The sequence below is a fragment of the Pseudorca crassidens genome, chromosome 12, assembly GCF_039906515.1.
Source record: "Pseudorca crassidens isolate mPseCra1 chromosome 12, mPseCra1.hap1, whole genome shotgun sequence".
Taxonomy (NCBI): domain Eukaryota; kingdom Metazoa; phylum Chordata; class Mammalia; order Artiodactyla; family Delphinidae; genus Pseudorca; species Pseudorca crassidens.
This window is the reverse complement of record NC_090307.1, coordinates 80,351,919-80,373,209: the sequence shown is the minus strand read 5'-3', so window position 1 is coordinate 80,373,209 and position 21,291 is coordinate 80,351,919. Positions and strand designations below refer to the sequence as shown.

The window sequence follows — 21,291 nt, the reverse complement described above, 5'->3', positions numbered from 1 at the left end:
TTTCTTATTTATTCAAAGCCTGACAGCTAAATTGCTACCGTGGGGATTAAAGAAGTGAGCCTTTCTGGGACCCGTTTGCAGGTTGACATGAGGAAGGGAGCTTGTGAACTCAAAAAGCTTGCCCAACTGCAGATACTATTGAGCAGACAGTGTTTCTCAGCTAAAGGATTTCTTGTCATGAACAAGGGTCAGGGCAGGGCTTCCCTGGTGGCGCAGTGGTTGAGAGTCCGCCTGCCGATGCAGGGGACACGGGTTCGTGTCCCGGTCCGGGAAGATCCCACATGCCGCGGAGCGGCTGGACCCGTGAGCCATGGCCGCTGAGCCTGCGCGTCCGGAGCCTGCGCTCCGCAACAGGAAAGGCCATAACAGTGAGAGGCCTGCGTACCGCAAACAAAAAAAGAGTCAGGGCAGCTGCTTCTTCATCTAACAAGAGCTCCTAGCTCTGGGCCAGAGCCCATAGGACAGGGTGGGGCAGAAAGAAGTGGAAGACACAGTCCTTACCCTCAAGCAGCTCCTGGCGTCCAAGAAAGGGATCAACTTGCCATGAGTAGAATGCAACGGGCAGGTGGTGTGAGCAACCCATCCTATTTGGTCATTGAAACAGCCATGTGGATCGCGTTGTGCTGTATTTCATTCCAGGAATTTTAAGCATAAAAATGTAACCAGGTAAATCAGAATATGGATAAAAGAATCGTACTCTGTAGCCACTGACCTATTTTGGGCAGGTTTTTCTCTTTGATTTTTTTGAAGCAGTCTCTTCGCTCTGGAATATTTGGTAAGGAAAATGAAAAACAATTATATTCATGTACCAAGATTCAGGTAATGAAAAGAGTCAATAACATCTCTGCGCTAGTTTATTAAGTTAAGTCTTAGTCGAAAAGACCTTCATTTGTCATTTCTCCCCGAATATCACGGTGGTCACTGAACTGAAATCCCTTGATTTCTCACAGTGTGTGCTCTTAAAGGATGAGACTGGTTGGATTTTGGGGTCTGATAGTTTTGTTTTTGTTGATTATTTTTAAACAAACATGCAGAACTCCTACGTGCACAAAAATGTTGTTTCTTTAACTGCTGTTTTCAATGCCCAGGGTTTCTTGGGGGTATCTTCTTTAAGACTTGCCTTCAGAGATTATATTTCTTTCTGAATCTCCCTACTGGTGCTATTTCATTGGACTTTTAAGAGTTCATTGGCTTTTCAGAAACAGCAAGAAGGCATTGGGAGCCATATTTTATGGTTAAAACTGGAGGTTACGTTGAATGAAATCACGTGGTGATTTTGTTCGGAGGAGGGCCCCTTTTAAGAACAATATTGTGTAATCAGACTGGATTTCTTGTCTGGTTCTAAACCGGTATCTAAGTCAAGCAGCCCTCTGCATTTCATCTTGGAAGTCTTATGACGGGAACCAGCCACAAAGCCAAAAATCTTCCCGTTCAAGAACCCCCTGACAGCCTGTTTCTGTGCAGTAGATTGAATTTTCTCTCCTGAGCGGTGGGGATTAGATTTACTACTTCAGTTGCCATTGTGCAAAACACAACCTTAGCTGAATAGTTGGTGAAATGTGCAAGAATCTTAGGTGTAATGATGGTGCTGTGAGTTTTGTTTAGGACATGCATGCTTAAGAATTTAGGGCTGAAGCATTATGATGTCTGCAAATTATTTTCAAATGGTTCAGTGCAAAGATGATAGATAGATAGATAGAGTCGTAGAGAGATGAGAGATAACAGAGGTAAATATATAGGTAGGTGGGTAGTTGGATAGATAGATAGGTAGATAGAGTCAAAGAGAGAGATTGTGGATGGATGGATGGATGGATGGATGGATGGATGGATGGATGGATGGAATGATGGATGGGTGGATGGATGGATGGATGGATGGAATGATGGATGGGTGGATGGGTACAACAGACAGGGCAGATATGGCGAATGCTAATAACTGTTGAATATAGTTGGAAGTTTATAGATGTGATTGCATTATTCTGTTAAATTTTCTGTATTTAAATATTTCAAAATAAAAAGTTGGGTGGCAAGGATAGCTTTAGTTAGACTTTCTTCTGTATTAAAATTTCCCACGTTTCTTAAGAGAATAATATTCAGCCTCCCCATCTCTATCCCCCCTCCCCCCACACACATATACACACATGCACACGTACACACCCACCCACACACTCATAAGCACCTCTTTTCCTGGAAGAAATAATCCAGCAGTTTAGCAGAATGTCACTGTTTTCCATGGCAGCCTTTCTTTACATTTTCCCCTCAGCATTTCAATTAGAGCTGTGAGTCACTGTGCTTTATGAAGGCTGGTGACAATGTCATTTACAGCTGTTTAGCATCCCAGTCGAGCCCTCTTCCACGGTGCTCATTACATCAGGGGCAGTGAGCAGTGAGCAGGTGACAGTTCCCTCTGTCAACAGCAGAGCAGGCTCCAGGCCTCTTGAGGAACTGAGAAATGAGCTTGAGGGTTTGTCCCTGGAATATCTTCCAAAGTTGCCTTTTCCACCACTGGCTTTGCAGCCGGGGCACACCTGAAGGTGTCTGAGCTCCGAAGGGTGACTCAGACCTGCAGCTTTGGCATCCTTCTTAGTGTCAGCAAACTTTCCTCCCAGGCACGGGGGTCTGACTTGCCATGACATCAGCTCTTGAACGTATCAGCTGCCTCTGGACGTGAGGGGATGCAAAGGAGGCAGGATGCTGGCCAAGCTGGATTCGAATCCAACCCCTAGCACTCGCCCTGTAACCTTGGGCAAGGTATTTAATCTCTCTCGAAATGTCCTTTTCCTCTTCTGTAAACAGGAGTATGACTCCACTTCACTGGGTTCTTGGAAACATTCAATGCTTGACTCATACTGGGTGCTCTGTACGTTTATTAGTAAGGATGAGGACGGCCAGTAGGGTAATTCACTTTAGACCTGCTATGCCCTTGACCGTAGCATCGCTTCTGATATTCCTCATCCCTAGAGCAGTGGGGATGAAGATTTATCAGACAGGGTAACAGGAAACAGAAGGTACCTGCAGCAGTGATACTTTATTCCAAGAGAATTTAATAAAGGAATTACTGAAGGACATGGTTTTAGGCCCCAAGAAGGGAGGGTGAAGTGTCCAGAAACTAGCAACAAGAGGAGTGAGGACCACCCCAGGCCTGATGAAGTGGGGGGAGGATACAGTGTTCCTGAAGCCCTTTGGACCGTGGGATGGGGTTGCAGACACTGCGGGGGCGAGGGGTGTCCCAGCAGCAGCTGTGCTCACACAGAACTGCAGACCTCTCTGGACCACAGCACTAAGACGGGAGGGAGCAGCCTCCCTCTCCTCCTTCTGTCCCATCTTGCCGGTGCCTCAAATTGGAGGCCTCCAATCGAAAGCCAGAGGGCAAGGAACCTATTGATACCCATAGGGGCCAGCCTCCTCCTGGAGCCCAGATAAGTTTGGAGAAGAATGGAGAATAGATCTGGGGACAAAGGATGGAGAACAAGCAGCACAGACAAGGCAAAGAGGAAGAGCTTGCTGATAATCGTCAATAAAACCCAGCTCAAGGGCTTCCCTGGTGGCGCAGTGGTTGAGAGTCCGCCTGCCGATGCAGTGGACGTGGGTTCGTGCCCTGGTCCGGGAAGATCCCACATGCTGCGGAGCGGCTGGGCCCGTGAGCCATGGCCGCCGAGCCTGCGCGTCCGGAGCCTGTGCTCCGCAACGGGAGAGGCCACAACAGTGAGAGGGCCGCGTACCGCAAAAGGAAAAAAAAAAAAAAAAGCTCAATTCATTAGCTCTGAACAGAAAGATGCTTCTCTGATCTGGGTTGTGCTGGAGTGTCTTCAGTTTTCTGTAGGATCCTTATGAAATCCTCAAAATGAATCAGGCATCTGCTTTCATTTCCAACATTGAAATATATCCCTAGGTACTTTGAGGAAATGGGACTGAGCATTAGAAAATCAAATGAACAGTGCCAGGGCACTGAGACTGAACCAGCAGATTGTAGGGTAGAGTCCTGGCTCAATAAAGCATCCGGTCTATCGAGGAGACTTGTTGAATAAGCTGCTGAAATAGGTTCAGTGTTCAGTCAACAAGTAACTGGTTTAGTGTCTGGTGAACTTTCATTCTGTGTTGTTCTGAGCGCATGTCTGGGGGCAGTGGGCGGCTGTGTCATATCAGCCAGATGTACATATTGTGAAAATAGGAGAAGTTTATGAATACCAAGCAAGGCATTCTAGTGGTGGTACCCCAGGGACCCTGAGATTTTTTTGCACCTTCAAGGACTGTAGTAGATTAAACACGGAGGAAGTTTCTTGGTGAAAGTAATGTGCTGTTGTTGAAAGAGTCCTGGGGTGAGAGCTGGGAGTGTCAGGTCGCTCCAGCAAAGATACTAACCCTGGCCAGCGTTCTTCACACATTTGTTGAGGACCAGGTACTATGTTAAGTGCTGGGGTCACATAAGCACAGATTTTCCAAAACGTGGTAGATACTCCACTGGTGGTACCCATGTATTTATTGAGGTAAAATTTATGTAACATAAAATTCGTCGTTTTAAAATATACAATTCAGTGGCAGTTAGTATGTTCACAATATTTTACAACCATCACCTCTATCTAGTTCCAAAACATTTCATCATCCCAATAGGAAACGCCGTACCCATTAAGAATTGAAAACAATTGTTCAAACAAAGCTTGAACACACATGTTCAAAGCAACGTTGTTCACAGTAGTCAAAAGGTGGAAACCACCCAAATGTCCATCAACGGATGAATGGATAAACAAAATGTGGTCCATGCATACAATGGAATATTATTCAACTGTAAAAAGGAATGAAGTACTGATACCTGCGACCACACAGATGAACCTTGAAAACATTGTGCTAAGTGAAAGAAGCTAGACAAAAAAGGCCACCTATTGTAGGCTTCCATTTATATGGAATGCCTGGAACAGGCAAATCCATAGAGACAGAAAGCAGATAGGGAGTTGCCAGGCACTGAAGAGAGGGGGCGAAAGAGAGAGACCGCTTCACTGGTACCCAGTTTTTTAAACGTTTTATTTGGAAGTAATTTTAGACTTATAGATAGAAAAATTGCAAAATAGTACAATGATTTTCTTTATTATCCCTTATCCAGCATCCCCTAATGTTATCATCATTCGTAGCCATAATGCAGTTATCGAGAGCAGGAAATTGACAATGGAATAAGAGTATTAACTAAACAACAGACGTTATTCGAATTTCACCACTTTTTCCACTAATGACCTTTTTCTGTTCCTGGGCCTTATCCAGGATTCCATGCCGCTTTTAGTGCGTTATTTCTCTTTAGTCTTCTCTGATCTGTGAGAGTTTGTGACTCTCTCCTTTCCTGTCATGCATTTGAGACTAGAAAAGATTACTGGTCAGTTACTTTCTAGAATGTCCCTAAATTGGAGTTTGTTCAGTGTTTTCTCATGATTGGAGCAGAGCGGTATCCATTTTTCAAATTTGCTCATTAAATATTGTCTTGGTAATAGAAAAATGTAGCTGGCACCTTCGTACCATGATTTCATGGGTGCTCTTCCTTTGGGTGAAGCCATGGTATGTACTTAAGGGAAAAATGAGTCAACTTTAAGGAAAAATAGTAAATAAATAATTGCACAGTATGAGACCGGGGTACGGCACAAAGATATGAAGGTGGCAAGACCAGTTGGCGGAACATGATATTATTTCATGGAACCGTCACGAGAGCCCTGCAAGTAGATGCTATTAATATTTGCCATTTTCCATATGAAGAAATAGAGGTGCAGAGATGCTAAATGTCATGCCCAAAGCCACAGTCAATCACTGGCAGAGTCAGGATTTGAACTCAGGACCTACAGTCTTAACCATGACGTTCCCCCATAAGCCTTTCTTCCCACCTCTGTGATGCCAGCTAAGGTGCTGTTCACGGTGACATCCTTCTCTTTTTCTCTGTGATTTTATTTCAGGGGAAAATTTGCAGAGCTCTGTCCAGTAAGGCTGCATCAGGTGGGGTAAGGCTGAAGCAGGTGGGAATGTGTCACTCAGTGCCGAGGAAGGGATGCCTTCTAGGGGCTTACCAGGTGTACTGGGACAACAGGAGATAAAGACCCAGCCAGCTCAGGTAACCGAGGTGGAGTCACTAAGGAAAACCTGTAGGATCTGGGACTGTGTATTCCCTCCAATTGGAGGAAGGAGGCTGGTTTCCACTCAGATCTTGTTGGAATGAGTAGGCACAGACTGGCTTGACATAAAAAGCTCCATTTAGAGAAAAAGGTGTCACTCCAGGAAGGGTTTTTGTAAAAATACCAGGTTAAGAGAAGAAGCAGATACGGAGTTAAGGATGACTGTTGTGTGAAGCTCAGTAGCTTTAACCCGGAGAAATGAAGACAGGGTAAGGGTCAGCCAGAGGGCAAATGCTGGGACAGATGCAGAGAGCTCTCAGGAAGGTGGGCATCCCATCAGACACCTGGACCAACTGGGAGCACCCGTGACAGGACCCAAATCACTGAGCACATCTGCCCCTTCATTGAGCAGGTTCTAAATGTGACCTTCCTTGTCTCTCTTTAAAACTCACTATCTAGCAGGGTCCCACAGGTATTTAGGGTCCCACAAATACCTACAGGGTCCTGGCAAGAAACAAATGAGTGAGGGGGCTGCATGGGGGCTGGGGGGAACTAGAGAGCTCATGCCCTATGGAAAGGGGGCATCACCTCTCACTCCAGCTCTTTGCTGACGTTGAGGAATGCAGACCATGTATGAATGCACCTTCCAATAACCTAAGAAAGCCAGAAATTTGTCTTTCGTGTGAAACTTACAGTCATCTGTATGCCTGTGGGCTGTTGTTTGTAAAATCTGACCAGAGCCTTTTTGAAGCAAGTGATATCCTGGCTCTGAAGTAGACAATCTTGTGCAGAACGGTTTATAGTTGGGTGGAAATTGAAATTTCATTTGAAATTGCCATTTTTGTAGGTCACAGAATGGTTCAATATCTGCAGTTGTGCATGGTCCAACCTGATATTACCGCACTCCCTGGACTGAAGTGTTCTGGTTGAAGCTTCATTCGACTGCAAAAATGTAACACAGGCATTTAGTGGCAAACCGGGCCAGTGTTTCACTCGGAGGTCTTCTTAAAAATGCAGGTTCTGATTTGTAGGTCTGGGGTGGGGACTGAGACTCTGCATTTCTAACCAGCTCTTAGGTGATGTCTGTGGTCCATGACCACACCTTACATAGCAAGCCATTAGACCATGACCGTCATTGGTGATTTTAGAAGCTCCACTGAGATCCCCCCTCTTCAGCTCTCCTTTTCCTAAATCCAAGTGCTGTTACCCAAATATGTGAAGCCTCATTTATTTCTTCTTTCATTTGTAGTGGGCTATTTATCACTTCTCTGCAATAGATAAGAAGTGAACCAATCCCAGCCCTGCCTTTCTTCCTGGCAACCACCAGCTGGAATGGCCCTCTAGATATGGCATGGGCTCTCCAGTTCCCCACCATCTCCACCAGTCCCTCTCACCTCCCGCCTGGGCTACTTCATTCAATAGCTCTAGACTTGGAGATTGAGACTTTGACATATTGAGCACCTACTGTGTGCCCAGCAGTTTGCTGTGCATTGAGGGTCCAACCGTAAACCAGGGAACTGTGATCTCTGTCTTCAAGGTGCGTACATTCTCATAGTTCATTAGAATAACCCTTTCTGAGAACAAAGTTGTTACTCGATAAAAGCTGGGTAAATGAAGGAGTTGTAGCAGGGGTCTCTAGTATGATAGTCTTAAGTTTTATTTTATTTTAAGAACTACATTATCACTTATGGCTGCCTTTAAGCAACACTAAATAAACTAGCTTTTTATCCTAATTATGAAATTGATCTATAATATTTACCTTGACAAGCAACTAGTATGGGGTCTGTGGACCCCTACAGGTCTCTGGGATATCTGAAAATCCTAGAATTATATGCACATTTTTTATGACAATTTGCCCCTAACCCCCACCTATCGGGGTATCCTCAGACCCCCCGTTATCAATCCTGAAGAGGTGAATAGTAATTGGGGACGGTTCACCAGGAGGGGACGGATGAGGAGAGAGTTGACTCCTTGGGCTTATTTTGAATAATCAAGAAACGGTATAGCCAGACAGAAAGGGCATGTACCAAGAAGGCTGCAGCTGACATCCTGAGATTAGCACTGCTGTTGAAAACAGGTCCCTGAGAAACTTTCCTAATTTCACAGGGAAGGCAAGGAAAATGAGCATGTAACCTGAGTTTGAGAAGAAATCATGCAACAGACCTGAATCCTAGCTCTGACTCTAAGAACTTTGGGCAAGTTCTTCCCCATCTATGAGCCTCAAACTCCTCATCTGTAAAATTAAGATTAATCCAGTAACTTCTACTCTTATTGCTTATTGGGTCAAGGAGTGCTTAGAAAATCGTATTAATGCTATGGGCCCCCTCCCCATATAAATTCACATATGCACTAATTGTGTGCACTAAAAGTTTTGCACACAATTCCAGGATTTTCAGGGATTCCTGAGCCCTGTAGGGGGCCCATAGACTCCATATTATGAATCATTGGAATGGAAAACTCCTAGAGTCCCTTTCAACTTCCAATTACTAAAGTTATAGCTGGTGATCAGGCCAGCTGAAATAAAAATACACAGTAGTACCTGGAAAGTGATAAAAGCAAAGACTTTGAGTTGTCGTTATTTGTAGGTGAAGTGATTGCTTAAAAACTCGGAAACTGAACATTCTTGTGGCTAAAATAGAGTTTAATATTTCTTTTAAAGCAAAGATTTTTGAGTTCCCACACACTTGGTTTGAATCCCTGCCATTGACACTAGCTGGATAAACTTCTATGACTTAATTAACATCTTTGAGCCTCAGTTTCAACACCTATAAAATGGGAATAATAATGTCATGTCCTTCATATGGTTGTTGCAAGAATGAACTTAAATAGTTCAATAAAGTTCTTACATATAAAAATGTTCATAATATTAGGTTGAACTCTAGGAAAGTGGAGAATTTGATCATTTACAAAACTGCTAATTCCATATATTTCAACCTAATTAATAAAAATTTAGTAAAAGATATTGCTTTGATAGCTGATCATTTATTCAGTAAATATTTTTTCTGTGTTTACTAGGTGCTAACATATTCTAAGAAGAGAGTCAATTACATCTTTCAATTCAAAGCACACCTATCTGCCTTAGAGTTAAGTGACCAGCAGATGTATACCAAGCTCATACCTCCTTTGGTGAATTGTTTTCCCTCCTGTCCTTGACCCTTGGCCCTATGTCCATGCTAATACAGGGTAACTGCAAATGCATGTAGCCAATCTGAGAGTCTTGATCTTTTACTTAAGTTTAAACCATTTACATTTATTGTTATTACTGATGTATCCAACATATGTGAGTTATTCCTGCTATTGTAAGTTTGTGTTTTCTACTTAATGTATTCTCCCTTTGCTGAAATTCATTTTTAATTGATTCAAGCCTGTGTGGATGCTGTGATCTATTTACAAGGAACTTTTGAGTTAAGGGAGCGGATATTATCACTCCTCCCTTAAAATAATCATTCTTACTTCTTCTTCCTTCCATGAGCACCTTTTGCCCTCCTCTTGACCCAGCTTCCCTGCACCAGAGGCACCCAAGGATGCCAGGCATGAGGAGAAACTTGGTTGAGTGTCCATTACCAGTGAGTTGCTATTTGGAGGATACTGTTCTTGATGTCCTCCTAAAAATAAAGACTCAACATTACCATTGCAGTTGACATTTACAGTTTACAAAGCACTCTTTCCAGCATCCGTCTTATTTAATCTTCACAAAAATCTTGGAAGCAGTTGTTATTACCTTTTCAATTTCACAAAATGAAATTGAGATTCAAAATATTAAAAATGGCCTGCCCCAGATCAAATACCCAGTAAATGGCACAGCTGGGGAAATGAGCCAAGTCAAGTCTATTTGCTGTAATCCCCCTTAATTCTCAGAATTAAGGAAGTAATGGCATCAGGAAATGTTGACTCTTGAAATATACTAAACTAAATTATTTATTACTACTCAAGAAGGACAATTCTATCAAGTGAGTTTCATTCATTCTTATCCTTTCTTTCATCCCATCATGTTCTATCTGCTTGTAGAAACCAGAGCTGGAAAGTCCTTCTGGACTTTTCCTTCTTTCTAACCCCAGACATCAGTCACCAAATTTTGTTGACGCAACCTCCTAAATCTCTCTTAAACCTACCCACTTTCCTCCTTCCTCCCTTTCACTACCCTAATTCTAACCACCATCATCTCTCATCTCTGGCCTGCAGCAGCCTCCTAACTGAGCTGCCAATAGCCAGCCTTGCTTTTCCATCCATTTTCCATCCAGCATCTTAATAAAATCTAAATCTAACCACAGAACTTCTTTTCTCAAATCCCTCCGGCATTTGCCATCGCTATAAGAATAAAGTCCAAAATCTTTAACTTGACTCTCAAGAGACTGTCATGATCTAGCTCCTGAAGATCTCTCCAGCTTTGAAAGATGTTGACTTTCTTCTCCAACCACAGTGGACTTTGCCCAGTGCCTCAAACCTGCTCCCTCCCACCTCTAGTGCCTTCTCTCCTCCACCTTTTGCACCCCTTCATCTGGCCAACTCTGTATCCTAACTCTTCTTCCAGGAAGCCTTCCTTGACCACCACCTCTCAGACTATGTTAAGTGTTCTGTCCATGCTCCCATTAGCACCCTGTATTTCCACTTTGTTCTACTCACTATACTTGTCACTAATATCTCTCTCTACTCCCTGCTTCACCCCTGGCTTGGGAGATCTGAGGGTAGGAATGCTGTCTGTATTGTCTATTCTTACTTCCCAGTGCCAAGCTCCTTGCCGACCCAGCTGGGAGCTATGTAAGGGTTAATGAATGAATAGGTGATGTGAATGAAAAAAAAAAAAGGAAAGAAGAGAGGAAGGGAAGGAGAGAAAAGGGGAAAGAAAAAGAAAGTAAAAGAGGGTAAGTTTTATCAGGGGTAGAATATATGTGCCATCTCCTTGTAATGACTCTTAAGAACTGTTTCAGAGACCGCTGGTAATATGTTTCCTTTTTATAGTAATGAGGCCACCCTCTTGGTCATGATTATGTTCACATATCTGGGCTGAGATACTTCATTTTCCTCGAGGTGTCATCTAAAAGTAATAGGAGCACCATGCACTTTACATGGATTATCCCATCAAATGTTTTCCCATTCACTTAGCCCCTGTAACTTATTGCTTCTGCTTGACAGATAAGGAGTCTGAGGCTAATAAATGGTAGAGGAGGGTCACAAACCCTTGTCTTTCCAGCTTCAATGCACATGCCTTCAGCCCCTACATGACACTTAAGGTGATGTGGTGTGTCTGTCAAGAGTGGGGGCAAAGGTACATCTGCGAGGATTTTTGTGCCACTGAGGGGGTCCGTGGATGGAAAGAACTTAAGAACCTTCACCCCAAACCCTGGAATTTTCTGTCTGTGGGATGGATATAGTGCTGTACAGCTAGCTGAACTAGTTCATAGAAATGAGCTTTGCAAAATGAAGATGAAATGAAGTTTTCATAATTCCCCAGATCTATTCCAACATAGGGATGACAGCCCTGTAGCTCTCTCCTGCTGATGGACTGGACCAATAATACCCCCACCCCACCCTAGTGGTATTGACTCATCACCAACTTGCAGTGTCTGAGTTTCTGGCTGCTTCTGTTGAGTACGTTCCAACACACCAAATTCTGTTCTTTCAGGATTCTGAGGAGGAGCCGGTGACAGGCTCCCATTCCACTGAAAAGCAGGACCGATCTGTGTCCACAGCTCTTACCTGGTCCTTCTGCACAAAGTACTTGAAGCAACATATGTCCATTGGGCACTACAGACGGCCAGTAGGTTAATGGCTGCTTGCGTTTTAATTATTAGTAACAGGAGTGGGGAGAGTACCATTTATTGAGCACTTACCATTGCATATGGTGCATAGTAAGAACTCAGGAAATACTAGTTATTATCTCATTCCATCCTCACACACACACCTGAGGAGATACTATTATCATTCCCACTTTATAGATGCAAAAACTATGACTCAGAGACGCTAAGTGACTTGACCACCATCACAAAGCCACACGGAGAAGCTAGGGTTCAAATCCAAGATAGTCTGACTTCAAAGACCTTGTTCTTTTTTTAAAGGTGATACAAAAACATAGTACAAAATAAATGAACAATATGAAAGAATATGTAATAAAAGTGAGCTTCCTCCTCCAACCCCACCCTTAGCCTCCCAGTCCCCTTTCCCAGAAGCAACTTCTGTTACCAATATCTTGGGTGTTTTTCCAAAGATATTCAGTGGATCTCCAAGCTTCCATGGAAGTATAAACGAATACATACAATGGGTATGCAAATATATTTATATATTGGTGTTCTCCACCTTGCTTTTTAGAATTAACAGTGTGTCTTGAAAGATCATTCCCCACTGGTCCTTTTAGATCTAATCCCCCCCGTTTAATGCCTGCACTGTATTCCATTGCACAGATGTACCATAGTTTATGTAGCAGTTCTCTATTAATGGATACTCAGATTTTCTTAATCTCTTGATATTCTGAACAACCTGCAAGGAAGAGGGGTGTGTGTGTGTGTGTGTGTGTGTGTGTGTGTGTGTGTGTGTGTGTGTAAGAATGTTTTTCCAGTTTCTCTGTAGGGGAAAGTCCTAAAAATTGAATTGCCAGGTCAAAGATCTGTGCAGGGCTTCCCTGGTGGCGCAGTGGTTGAGAGTCCGCCTGCTGATGCAGGGGACACGGGTTCGTGCCCCGGTCCGGGAAGATCCCACATGCCGTGGAGCGGCTGGACCCGTGAGCCATGGCCGCTGAGCCTGCGCGTCCGGAGCCTGTACTCCGCAGCGGGAGAGGCCACAACAGTGAGAGGCCCGCGTACCGGGGGCCTGTGCATTTTCAATTTTGATGTGGATATTGTCAAACTGCCATTCAAAGAGGCTGTACAAAGCAGCGATCGAGGAGAGTGGGGATTTCCCAAAGCCTCCTCTCAGGGTGTGCTTTCAAACGCTGAACAGTCCTTCATCCTCGCCCTCCTGACTCTGATGCTCCTTCCTGCCCCTGAGGTGTGGGCATTATTAGATCTGGGAAGATCACGGACAAACTGTAGCCATGAAACTGGGGGAATTATGTGGCTGGGGAGACCCCCTGGCAGCAGGGCGCCCGTGTCTCTGGGATCCCCAAGACACAGAGCGCCAACTTAACCCCCTGGCTTAGAGAGGTTGGCGGGTTTGTAGCTGTGATTTGCTGGAGTGGGAGAAAGCACGTCAGTTTGATTCCCAGGTGGCGCTCTCTCTGGGGAAAGACTGCAAATTAGCAGTTCCGGGGATGTAAGGAAGTTGGTTGTTTTGCTGTGTTTCGTTGTTTGGTTTTTTTTAAAGAGCACAGTTGGGTTACAGTTTTGGTCTTTTGTTTTTATTGGGGGTGGTGATATTTTGGTTTTTAAGACATGGAGGGCTTGGGATTTGTTTTTAAATGAGATTGGAGGGAGATGGGAAACAGGGTCGTGACTCCATTAGAGATTTTGTGGGTGTTCGAACTGAAAACAGCCGGGAGTTCTTCACAGGCTGGTTGTTGTTTTCTTTAATATTTAGTGGTAATACACATTAAAATGGTAATACCTGTGATTTTAAAATAATAATTTAAATGATATTCAAATAGGGAAAAAAGGTAGTGCAAAGTCTGTCTCCGTCCTACTACTGATGTCCAATATTCCTCCTAAGATGCAGCCAGTGCTACCCGTTCCTTCCAGAATATTCTCTACATTTACATGTGCAGAATGTATGCATTTGCACCTTTCTTTTTTCACCTAATGATATATCTTGGAGCTCATTTCCTACCTGTAAATAGAGATCTGCATCATTTTTTAAATGAAACATTCACTGTACAGATGGGTTAGATTTCAAACGACATTCGAACAGCAAGATGTTAGGTCCTGGACTATTAGCCTAGGTGATCCCCTACTATGACCTCTCTCTTCACATGGTTTGAGGTGGGTCTTCTCTCTCCCCCACTCCTACCCCCATCACACCTAAAATTCCCAGTGGTCAACCTCAAAAAGTGACGAGACGTTTGCTCACTGTCTGTGTCATTTTTCTGGCTTCTTTAGAAAGCAGGAGTATCTTCTGCCTGCCTAGGTTTTAGTAGATGCTCGAGGGGACCTGAGGGACAGTGGGGTGGCAGGGAGGAGCTCTGGTCCAGGAGCCACGACAGTCAGACTCGAGACCTCCATTGCCCAATGGCAGTGCAGTGTGAGCACGTGTGTGGTTTTTAACTGTATAGTAGTTGCATTTAAAAGCAGCAAAAGCAACAGGTGAAATTAATTTTCATAATTGTGCTTAATCCAGTATACCGAAAACATGATCCTTTCAACATGTAGTCAACATTGGAAATTATTGAGATATCTGACATTCTTTTTTTCCTCCTAGTCTTTGAGACCCCATGTAGATTTCACTCTTTTTAAAATTTATTTATTTATTTATTTATTTATTTTTGGCTGTGTTGGGTCTTCGTTGCTGCGTGTGGGCTTTCTCTAGTTGCGGCGAGCGGGGGCTACTCTTCGCTGCAGTGCGCGGGCTTCTCATTGTGGTGGCTTCTCTTGTTGTAGAGCACGGGCTCTAGGCTCACGGGCTTCAGTAGTTGTGGCACGCAGCCTCAGTAGTTGTGGCTCGCGGGCTCTAGAGCTCAGGCTCAGTAGTTGCGGCACATGGGCTTAGTTGCTCCGCGGCATGTGGGATCTTCCCGGACCAGGGTTCAAAGCCGTGTCCCCTGCATCGGCAGGTGGACTCTTAACCACTGCACCACCAGGGAAGTCGAGATTTCACTCTTACGTCACATCTCAAGGAACCAGTCACAATTCAGGGGCTCCATGGCCACATGTGGCTAGTGGCTGCCCTATTGGACAGACAGCTCTAGACACCCCCAGCTCTGGCTGATCCACGTTGAATGAGCACCCTCCCCCTCGCTTCTCCAGGCCTCTGCTTCCTTATTTTTGAGTAGGGGAGCTGGGCGATCTTTTGGATTTTTGTGGCTGCTCATCATCCTAACATGGGCCGACTTTCAGCGCTGAGAATGAAAAGCCACGGGCAAGCCAGGACAAGCGGTTCTCCCTATTGTAGCTCAGTGTCCACGTCTGTAAGACGGGGATGACTGAACGTGATGAGTCAGGGTGAGGATGACACCAGGGCAGCTGATGCGCGTGTCTTTGGGGGGAGGTGTCATCTTAGGGGATTGTCTTTAGGATTAGTATCAACCCTGGTGAGTGCCCAGCACCCACGTGCTTAGAGCCGGGGCTGCCCTCTAGTTTCCTCCTCTGAACCTCAGTCACCTTGTCCTTCTGTAAAGTGGGGATAAAAATGACACATGCTTTACAGAGTCGCTGTCAGGATGAAATAAGACACCCATGCAGAGGGCTCAGCGCTGTGCCTAGCACACGGTAAACTCTCCATCACTAGAAACTGCTGCTGTTACCATCCCTCCAGGTGCAGACACGGACCCAGGATGGGGAGTGCCACACCCAAGGTCACACAGCGAGACGGTAGTAGCAGATGCTGGTCTATTGTGGCTCCCTCCTCCCTGGCGGGCGTCCCCAAAAGTCAGCCGTGAATCTCTTCGCAGCAAGATAAATGAAATAAATACACCTGAAACCGCTGAACTACTCCAGTAAGCCTGGGTCCAAGTACTGTTTCCATGGTATGTGCTGTGGCGCGCACATGCATGTGATGTGTTTAAAATCACGGCTCCAAAGGTCTGAGCTAGGTTGGCGGGATACCCAGTACCCGTCTTCCTGTATCCAGTGCCTCATACCATGACTGGCGTGAGATTCCGCTGTGTGCTTTCAAGCATAGGGCCCCCTTCTACATGGCACATGACGTACATTTGGAGAGGCTGTGACGGAGGAGAACGTGCACTGAATTAACAACCAGGAAACCCGAATCACTACATATTATGTAACGATAACAGGAAGCCATTTCTTCTGAGCATTTGCTCTGTGAAGTTACTGAAAGCCTTGCACTTACTATTTTATTTAATCCTCCCAGTTACCCAGGGAGGGAGGAATTACTTGACCCATTTTACAGATAAGGAAGCAGAGTTTCCGAGAAAATAAAGAACTCCCCCAGAAACACACAGATAGAGCCAGAAAGGACCTTAAAAATCTTCCCTGTGGCAGAAGGGGGGACAACCACCCCGGGCGGCCCAGGATTGAGGCGGCTCCTGGATACTGGACATTTGCAAAGAAGGACAAGAGGCTCTCCTTCCAGCAGCATAGTGTATTCTTTGGGGATATCGAACCTGATCACGGTCAGCATGAGGATGAACACAGGGCAGCAGATGAAGGTGTGTTTGGGGTGGGGGAAGAGGGATAGTGTCGAGGGATTATTATTAAGATTAGGATTTTGCCCCTGGTGAAGGTTCAGAAGCCACTTGCTTAGGCAGAGAGCTTGTTCAGCCCCACCCTGTCTCTCAGCAGACGCTGAATATCACTGCCTCTCCTAAGCCCTGCCTCTCTTCAGTTCCTTCCAAAGATCAAGCTGTCTTTCTAGGGCCAAAGTCTGAGAAACAGCACTTCAGTTTCCCAAGCAGCAGCCAACAGCCTCCTCTGATTTAGAAAGTGGCTGAGAAAGAGAGAGGAAAAGCTGGGCGTGGCCAGGGAGGTTTGTGGGTTGCTTTATTTCTTTTTTCTTTTTTTTTTAAAATTAATTTATTTATTTTTGGCCACACTGGGTCTTTGTTGCTGCGCGCGGGCTTTCTCTAGTTGCGGTGAGCGGGGACTCCTCTTCGTTGCGGTGTGCGGGCTTCTCGTTGCGGTCGCTTCCCTTGTTGTGGAGCACGGGCTCTAAGTGCACACGGGCTCAGTTGTTGTGGTTCATGGGCCTAGTTGCTCCGCAGCGTGTGGGATCTTCCCGGACCAGAGCCGGAACCCGTGTCCCCTACGTTGGCAGGCAGATTCTTAACCACTGCGCCACCAGGGAAGTCCCTATGTCTTTTTTCTTAAGCCAAGTCCTGGCTCTGTCTTTTGGTAAATTCTGGCCAAGCCAGTGTGGGGAAGAAGAGAACTGGGGGGCCCCGCCTCCCCAAGAGCTCACCTTCAAGTCCCTTCTTGAATTAAAGAACGGAGCCCAAATGCCAAACTTGGACACTCAGGAGAGATCTGGAGGTTCCAGCTGTCTCTGCCTGCAACTAAACAATGAGCATCCTGGGTTTGGTACCCAGAAAAATGGGGCTCCGGGAGAGTTAAGGAAGCAACAGCCGGGGCGGGGGCTGGGGCCCAGGTAGGGAGGTGGACCAGTCCTCCCCAGTGAGGAATGACATAGCGGTTCTGGATGGTTTTCTCTGCAAACCAGAACCCCGGCGGCAAGATGCTGAAAGACACTCCGCCTGTCAACACATGGGCCGCACACGCTCACACACACAGCAGAGAAATGACACAGCACGAGGGCGATGCATGAATATACAAAGAGAGAAACACACACACACGGCGACACCAGATGGAGGAGGCAGCCGGGCTGGGTCTGGGTGTTCATGATCTGCTCACCCACAGAGAGGGGCTGGCGGAGTTGCATAACGCAAGCTGCAAAAGGGGCAGGTTGAACTTGCTAACCACCACCCGCCTTGAGGGCGATCCAGGAGGCAGTGCCTCCTTCTCAGGGTGGCATCTGCACCCACCCCCTACTCTCAGAGGCAGCAGGAGTTTATCAGCTGCCCCAGCCCTGGGGCGACCCCGGGAAGTCGCTAAAAGGAAAATAAGGGAGTGTCACTTTGTTATAGTAGCAGGTGGGGGCTCCCTCCTTGTGCGAAGGAGTTTTGAGGATGCTGGCAGCAAGGGCTGCCAGGGTAGAGAGGAGACTGGGGCTCGGGCTGGGGGACAGGAAATGAGATGGAGGGATTCTCTTCCACCCCTACCCCCCAACCCCACCCACAAACCACAGATCACCTGCCCCCCCCCGACATGTAAGACACGCTTCCACAGCTGCCCGCTGTGCACGTGCCACAGGTGCACACACCCCACCTGGGCCACAGCATCTCCAGCTGGCCTCCCTATGGGCCTTTGTTATCCCATTTACTTCTCTGAGCCTGGGGGAGCTAGTGGGAGTTGCAAAAATCACTAGATTATAAACTTTTTTAAACTAGAGTATCAACTTAAAAGCTCCTGCTCAAGAGTGGGGCAGATTTGAGTTCAAATCCTCCCTTCTCCATCATTCTCCACATGACCTTGGACAAGTCACTGAACCTGCCCACGTTTCAGTCTCATCGGTTGAAGGGTTACTGTGAAAATCAAAGGAGAAAAAAAATTAAGAATGTACGTGCTCAGCAAGTGCCCACTGTCTTTAGTCTTTGGGGCTTTTTCTTCTTCATTCCACAAATATTCGCTGAGCACCAGCTGTGTGTTTATCTAACAGTCCACGCTTCCTAATGTTTCTCCGTTAGGGTTTCAGACAGTCTGTGGTACACAAGTGCTCTCCGGAGTTTGGTGTGGACCCCGTCTTTGGTATTTATTATACCAATTTTGGCTTATCACGGTATGGAATGTGGCCACGTCTGTCCTTTTGAACCTGGATTGTCGATCATTACAAAAATGGTCATAAAATCCAGTTGACATCCCTCATCGGTGGTTGCATAGAAGGTGGCGTCATTCCCTGTCCCGTGGGTTTGTTGTGGGCGGGCTTTGGGAGCAGCCAGAATGGAGAGCCCAGTGATCTCTGTCGACCGAGCTCCTGACCTGAGGATGGAAAACGCTGCAAAACTCGGAGAGCCAAAGGCTGCATGACGGGTTGGAGTGGTGACTTCTTGCGGCGGGAAAGAGATAAGAGAGGTCTTCTGGTTCTTGCCATTTGATTTCTGGGGCTGACTGTCAGTGGTTTCCCCCAAGGAGCCCCTCGGTCTCATAGGGCTTCGATCCTGAGGTTGAAACCAGGCAATATGAAGCTACCTGCAAAGGTATGCCCCTCGAGGAAGAAGGATTTCATTTCTAGGTTGGCTTCAGAACTCCAGAGCATCTTATGGCTAGACTTCTCAGTTGGCTGCGTTTCCCATGTTAGTTTTGAAGGCGGTGTTGGACACTCCACATGCATCTCTCTCTTTTAATTCTTTTCTTCCCCTCCCTTTTTCCTCCTCTTGACCTCAGGAAGCCCCAGATTGGATCTGCGTCTGACGGGATGGCGATGCCCAGAGGATAGTGCCCGCTAGCATGCGTCACCTCTAGACACATCCACCAGACACGTTTGCTCCCCGGTCTGCCTGACCTGTTGCTTAGGGACATGTCCCGCTGCTTCCCCTGACGTCTGCCTGATCAACCATCGCTTCCTTGGAGAATAAGGAAGGAGGCAGACACAGGAAATCATGCCACCGACAGCCCAACGACAATGAGTGAGTGACGCTGAGTTGACGTCAAAGGCAGAGAAAACCAAGACCGAGAGCAGCTCGCTCTCCAGACTCGCCTTGGCCCCTGCAGCGCCGGCCCCCAGCTCCTCCTCTCGTCACAGCCAGAAGCCTGGCCGCTCCCGGCAACATAGTCTCGGCTTGACACATTTTGAGGTCTTCCGACCCTTGGACACTAGACACCATGGAGAATCACATGTTCAGCGTTAAGCAGATCCAACCCAATGTCATCTCTGTCCGCCTCTTCAAGCGCAAGGTGGGGGGCCTGGGGTTCCTGGTGAAGGAGAGGGTGAGCAAGCCACCTGTGATCATCTCCGACCTGATTCGAGGGGGTGCCGCGGAGCAGAGCGGCCTCATCCAGGCCGGGGACATCATTCTTGCCGTCAATGGCCAGCCCTTGGTGGACCTGAGCTATGACAGCGCCCTGGAGGTGCTCAGAGGTATCGCCTCCGAGACCCATGTGGTCCTCATTCTGAGGGGTCCCGAGGGCTTTACCACGCACCTGGAGACCACTTTCACTGGGGACGGGACCCCCAAGACCATCCGGGTGACACGGCCCCTGGGTCCGCCAACCACAGCCGTCGATCTGTCCCACCAGTCGTCAGCCAGCAAAGAGCAGACCCTGGCAGTGGACGGGGCCACGGGTCCTGACAATGGGCCGCAGCACGTGCCAGACCAGGGGCAGGAAGCTGGCTTGCTCTCCCACACCAATGGCCTGGCTCCCAGGCCCCCAAGCCAGGACCCTGCCAAGAAAAGTTCTGGGGAGAACAATAAACTGCTCAAAGAGATAGAGCCTGTGCTGAGTCTTCTCACCAGTGGGGGCAAAGGGGTCAATGGAGGGGGACCTGCCAAAGCGGAGACAAAGGACGCAGAAATCCAGGTGGACAGGTAAGCTCCACAGGTGCATGTGTGTGTGCGTGTGTTGTACGCGAGCAGGTACTGCGACTGTCTCACAGCCCAGAAGCTAACCTGAGTGTCTCAGTCTTCTGCACACGTACATCCACTCAACCACGCTTGCCTCTCGCCCTGAAAATTGCTGTTGCAGGAACGCAGTGGGCGTAATGTCTGGCACGTATCTCTTGCCGTGACACCCAGAGTTCATAATCCTGGTAGCTGAGGTCCTGTCTTCCAGCAACCCCACAAGGTGGGGATTTTTGCAATCCACATTTCACGAGTGGGGAGACAGAGGGTCAGAGAGGAGGGGCCTTTCCCGAGGTCACCCGGTGATGACAGGCACGTGTACACGGCAGGCTTGGGCGTGGGTGGATGCCGAGGCTCTGGGGAGAGAGAGGAAGCGCAGAGAGCTGAGAGCTGGGTAACCCTCAACCCAGACTAGCTCTCTCCTGGTAATGGCCGGTCCAGTGCAAGGAAGCTTTGAAAAGGAGGAAATGGAGGCAAAGTAGAGAATTGGCCCTGACGCCCCCCAAACGCTGGACTTGCTCAGGTTATATGGGAGCCAAGGCTAGCACTTGAAGAGCTGGGTACCAGCCCCTCTGTATTTGCCAGATTGCCATTTTCTGAGTCTCTGGGGAAGGAGAGCTGGCAACACAGTGGGTGATTCTAGCTCCTTCTCTGGCGAGGAGTCAGCAGCTGGACCAGGTGGTCGGGAACCAGTCAGGAGAGAGAGAAAAGTTTCTCTCCGCCTTCTTCCACTCCCATCTAAGGTCTAGCGCTGACCCTACAACCTGCGGTGTTACTAGGCGGACCCTTCTTACTTACAGAGGGAGGCTCAGGTCTGAGCCCCCCCCCCCGAGAAATCCAGGTCGAGATTTCTCAGCTCCCTCCTCAAGGACCCCCGAGTGTCCCAAGAGCATGTAGAGGTCACCAGGAAGTCCCTTGGGGGCCTGGATTAAAGCAGCTCCCCAAGCCCCTGAATGTATCCGTTTAACAAATGTTTGTTGAGGACCTACTGTG

General features: G+C 47.1%; 1 protein-coding gene across 2 annotated transcripts in view; it reads left to right on the top strand.

Moving 5' to 3' along the window:
• NOS1 (nitric oxide synthase 1) overlaps nt 1-21,291 on the top strand; it is a 181,299-nt gene that overhangs the window by 74,167 nt on the left and 85,841 nt on the right. For both annotated transcript variants that reach the window (XM_067700754.1, XM_067700753.1), the window contains exon 2: nt 19,124-20,265. In XM_067700754.1, coding sequence (XP_067556855.1) covers nt 19,562-20,265 — 704 coding nt within the window. In that variant the 5' untranslated portion in view covers nt 19,124-19,561. The remainder of the gene's footprint in view (nt 1-19,123; nt 20,266-21,291) is intronic.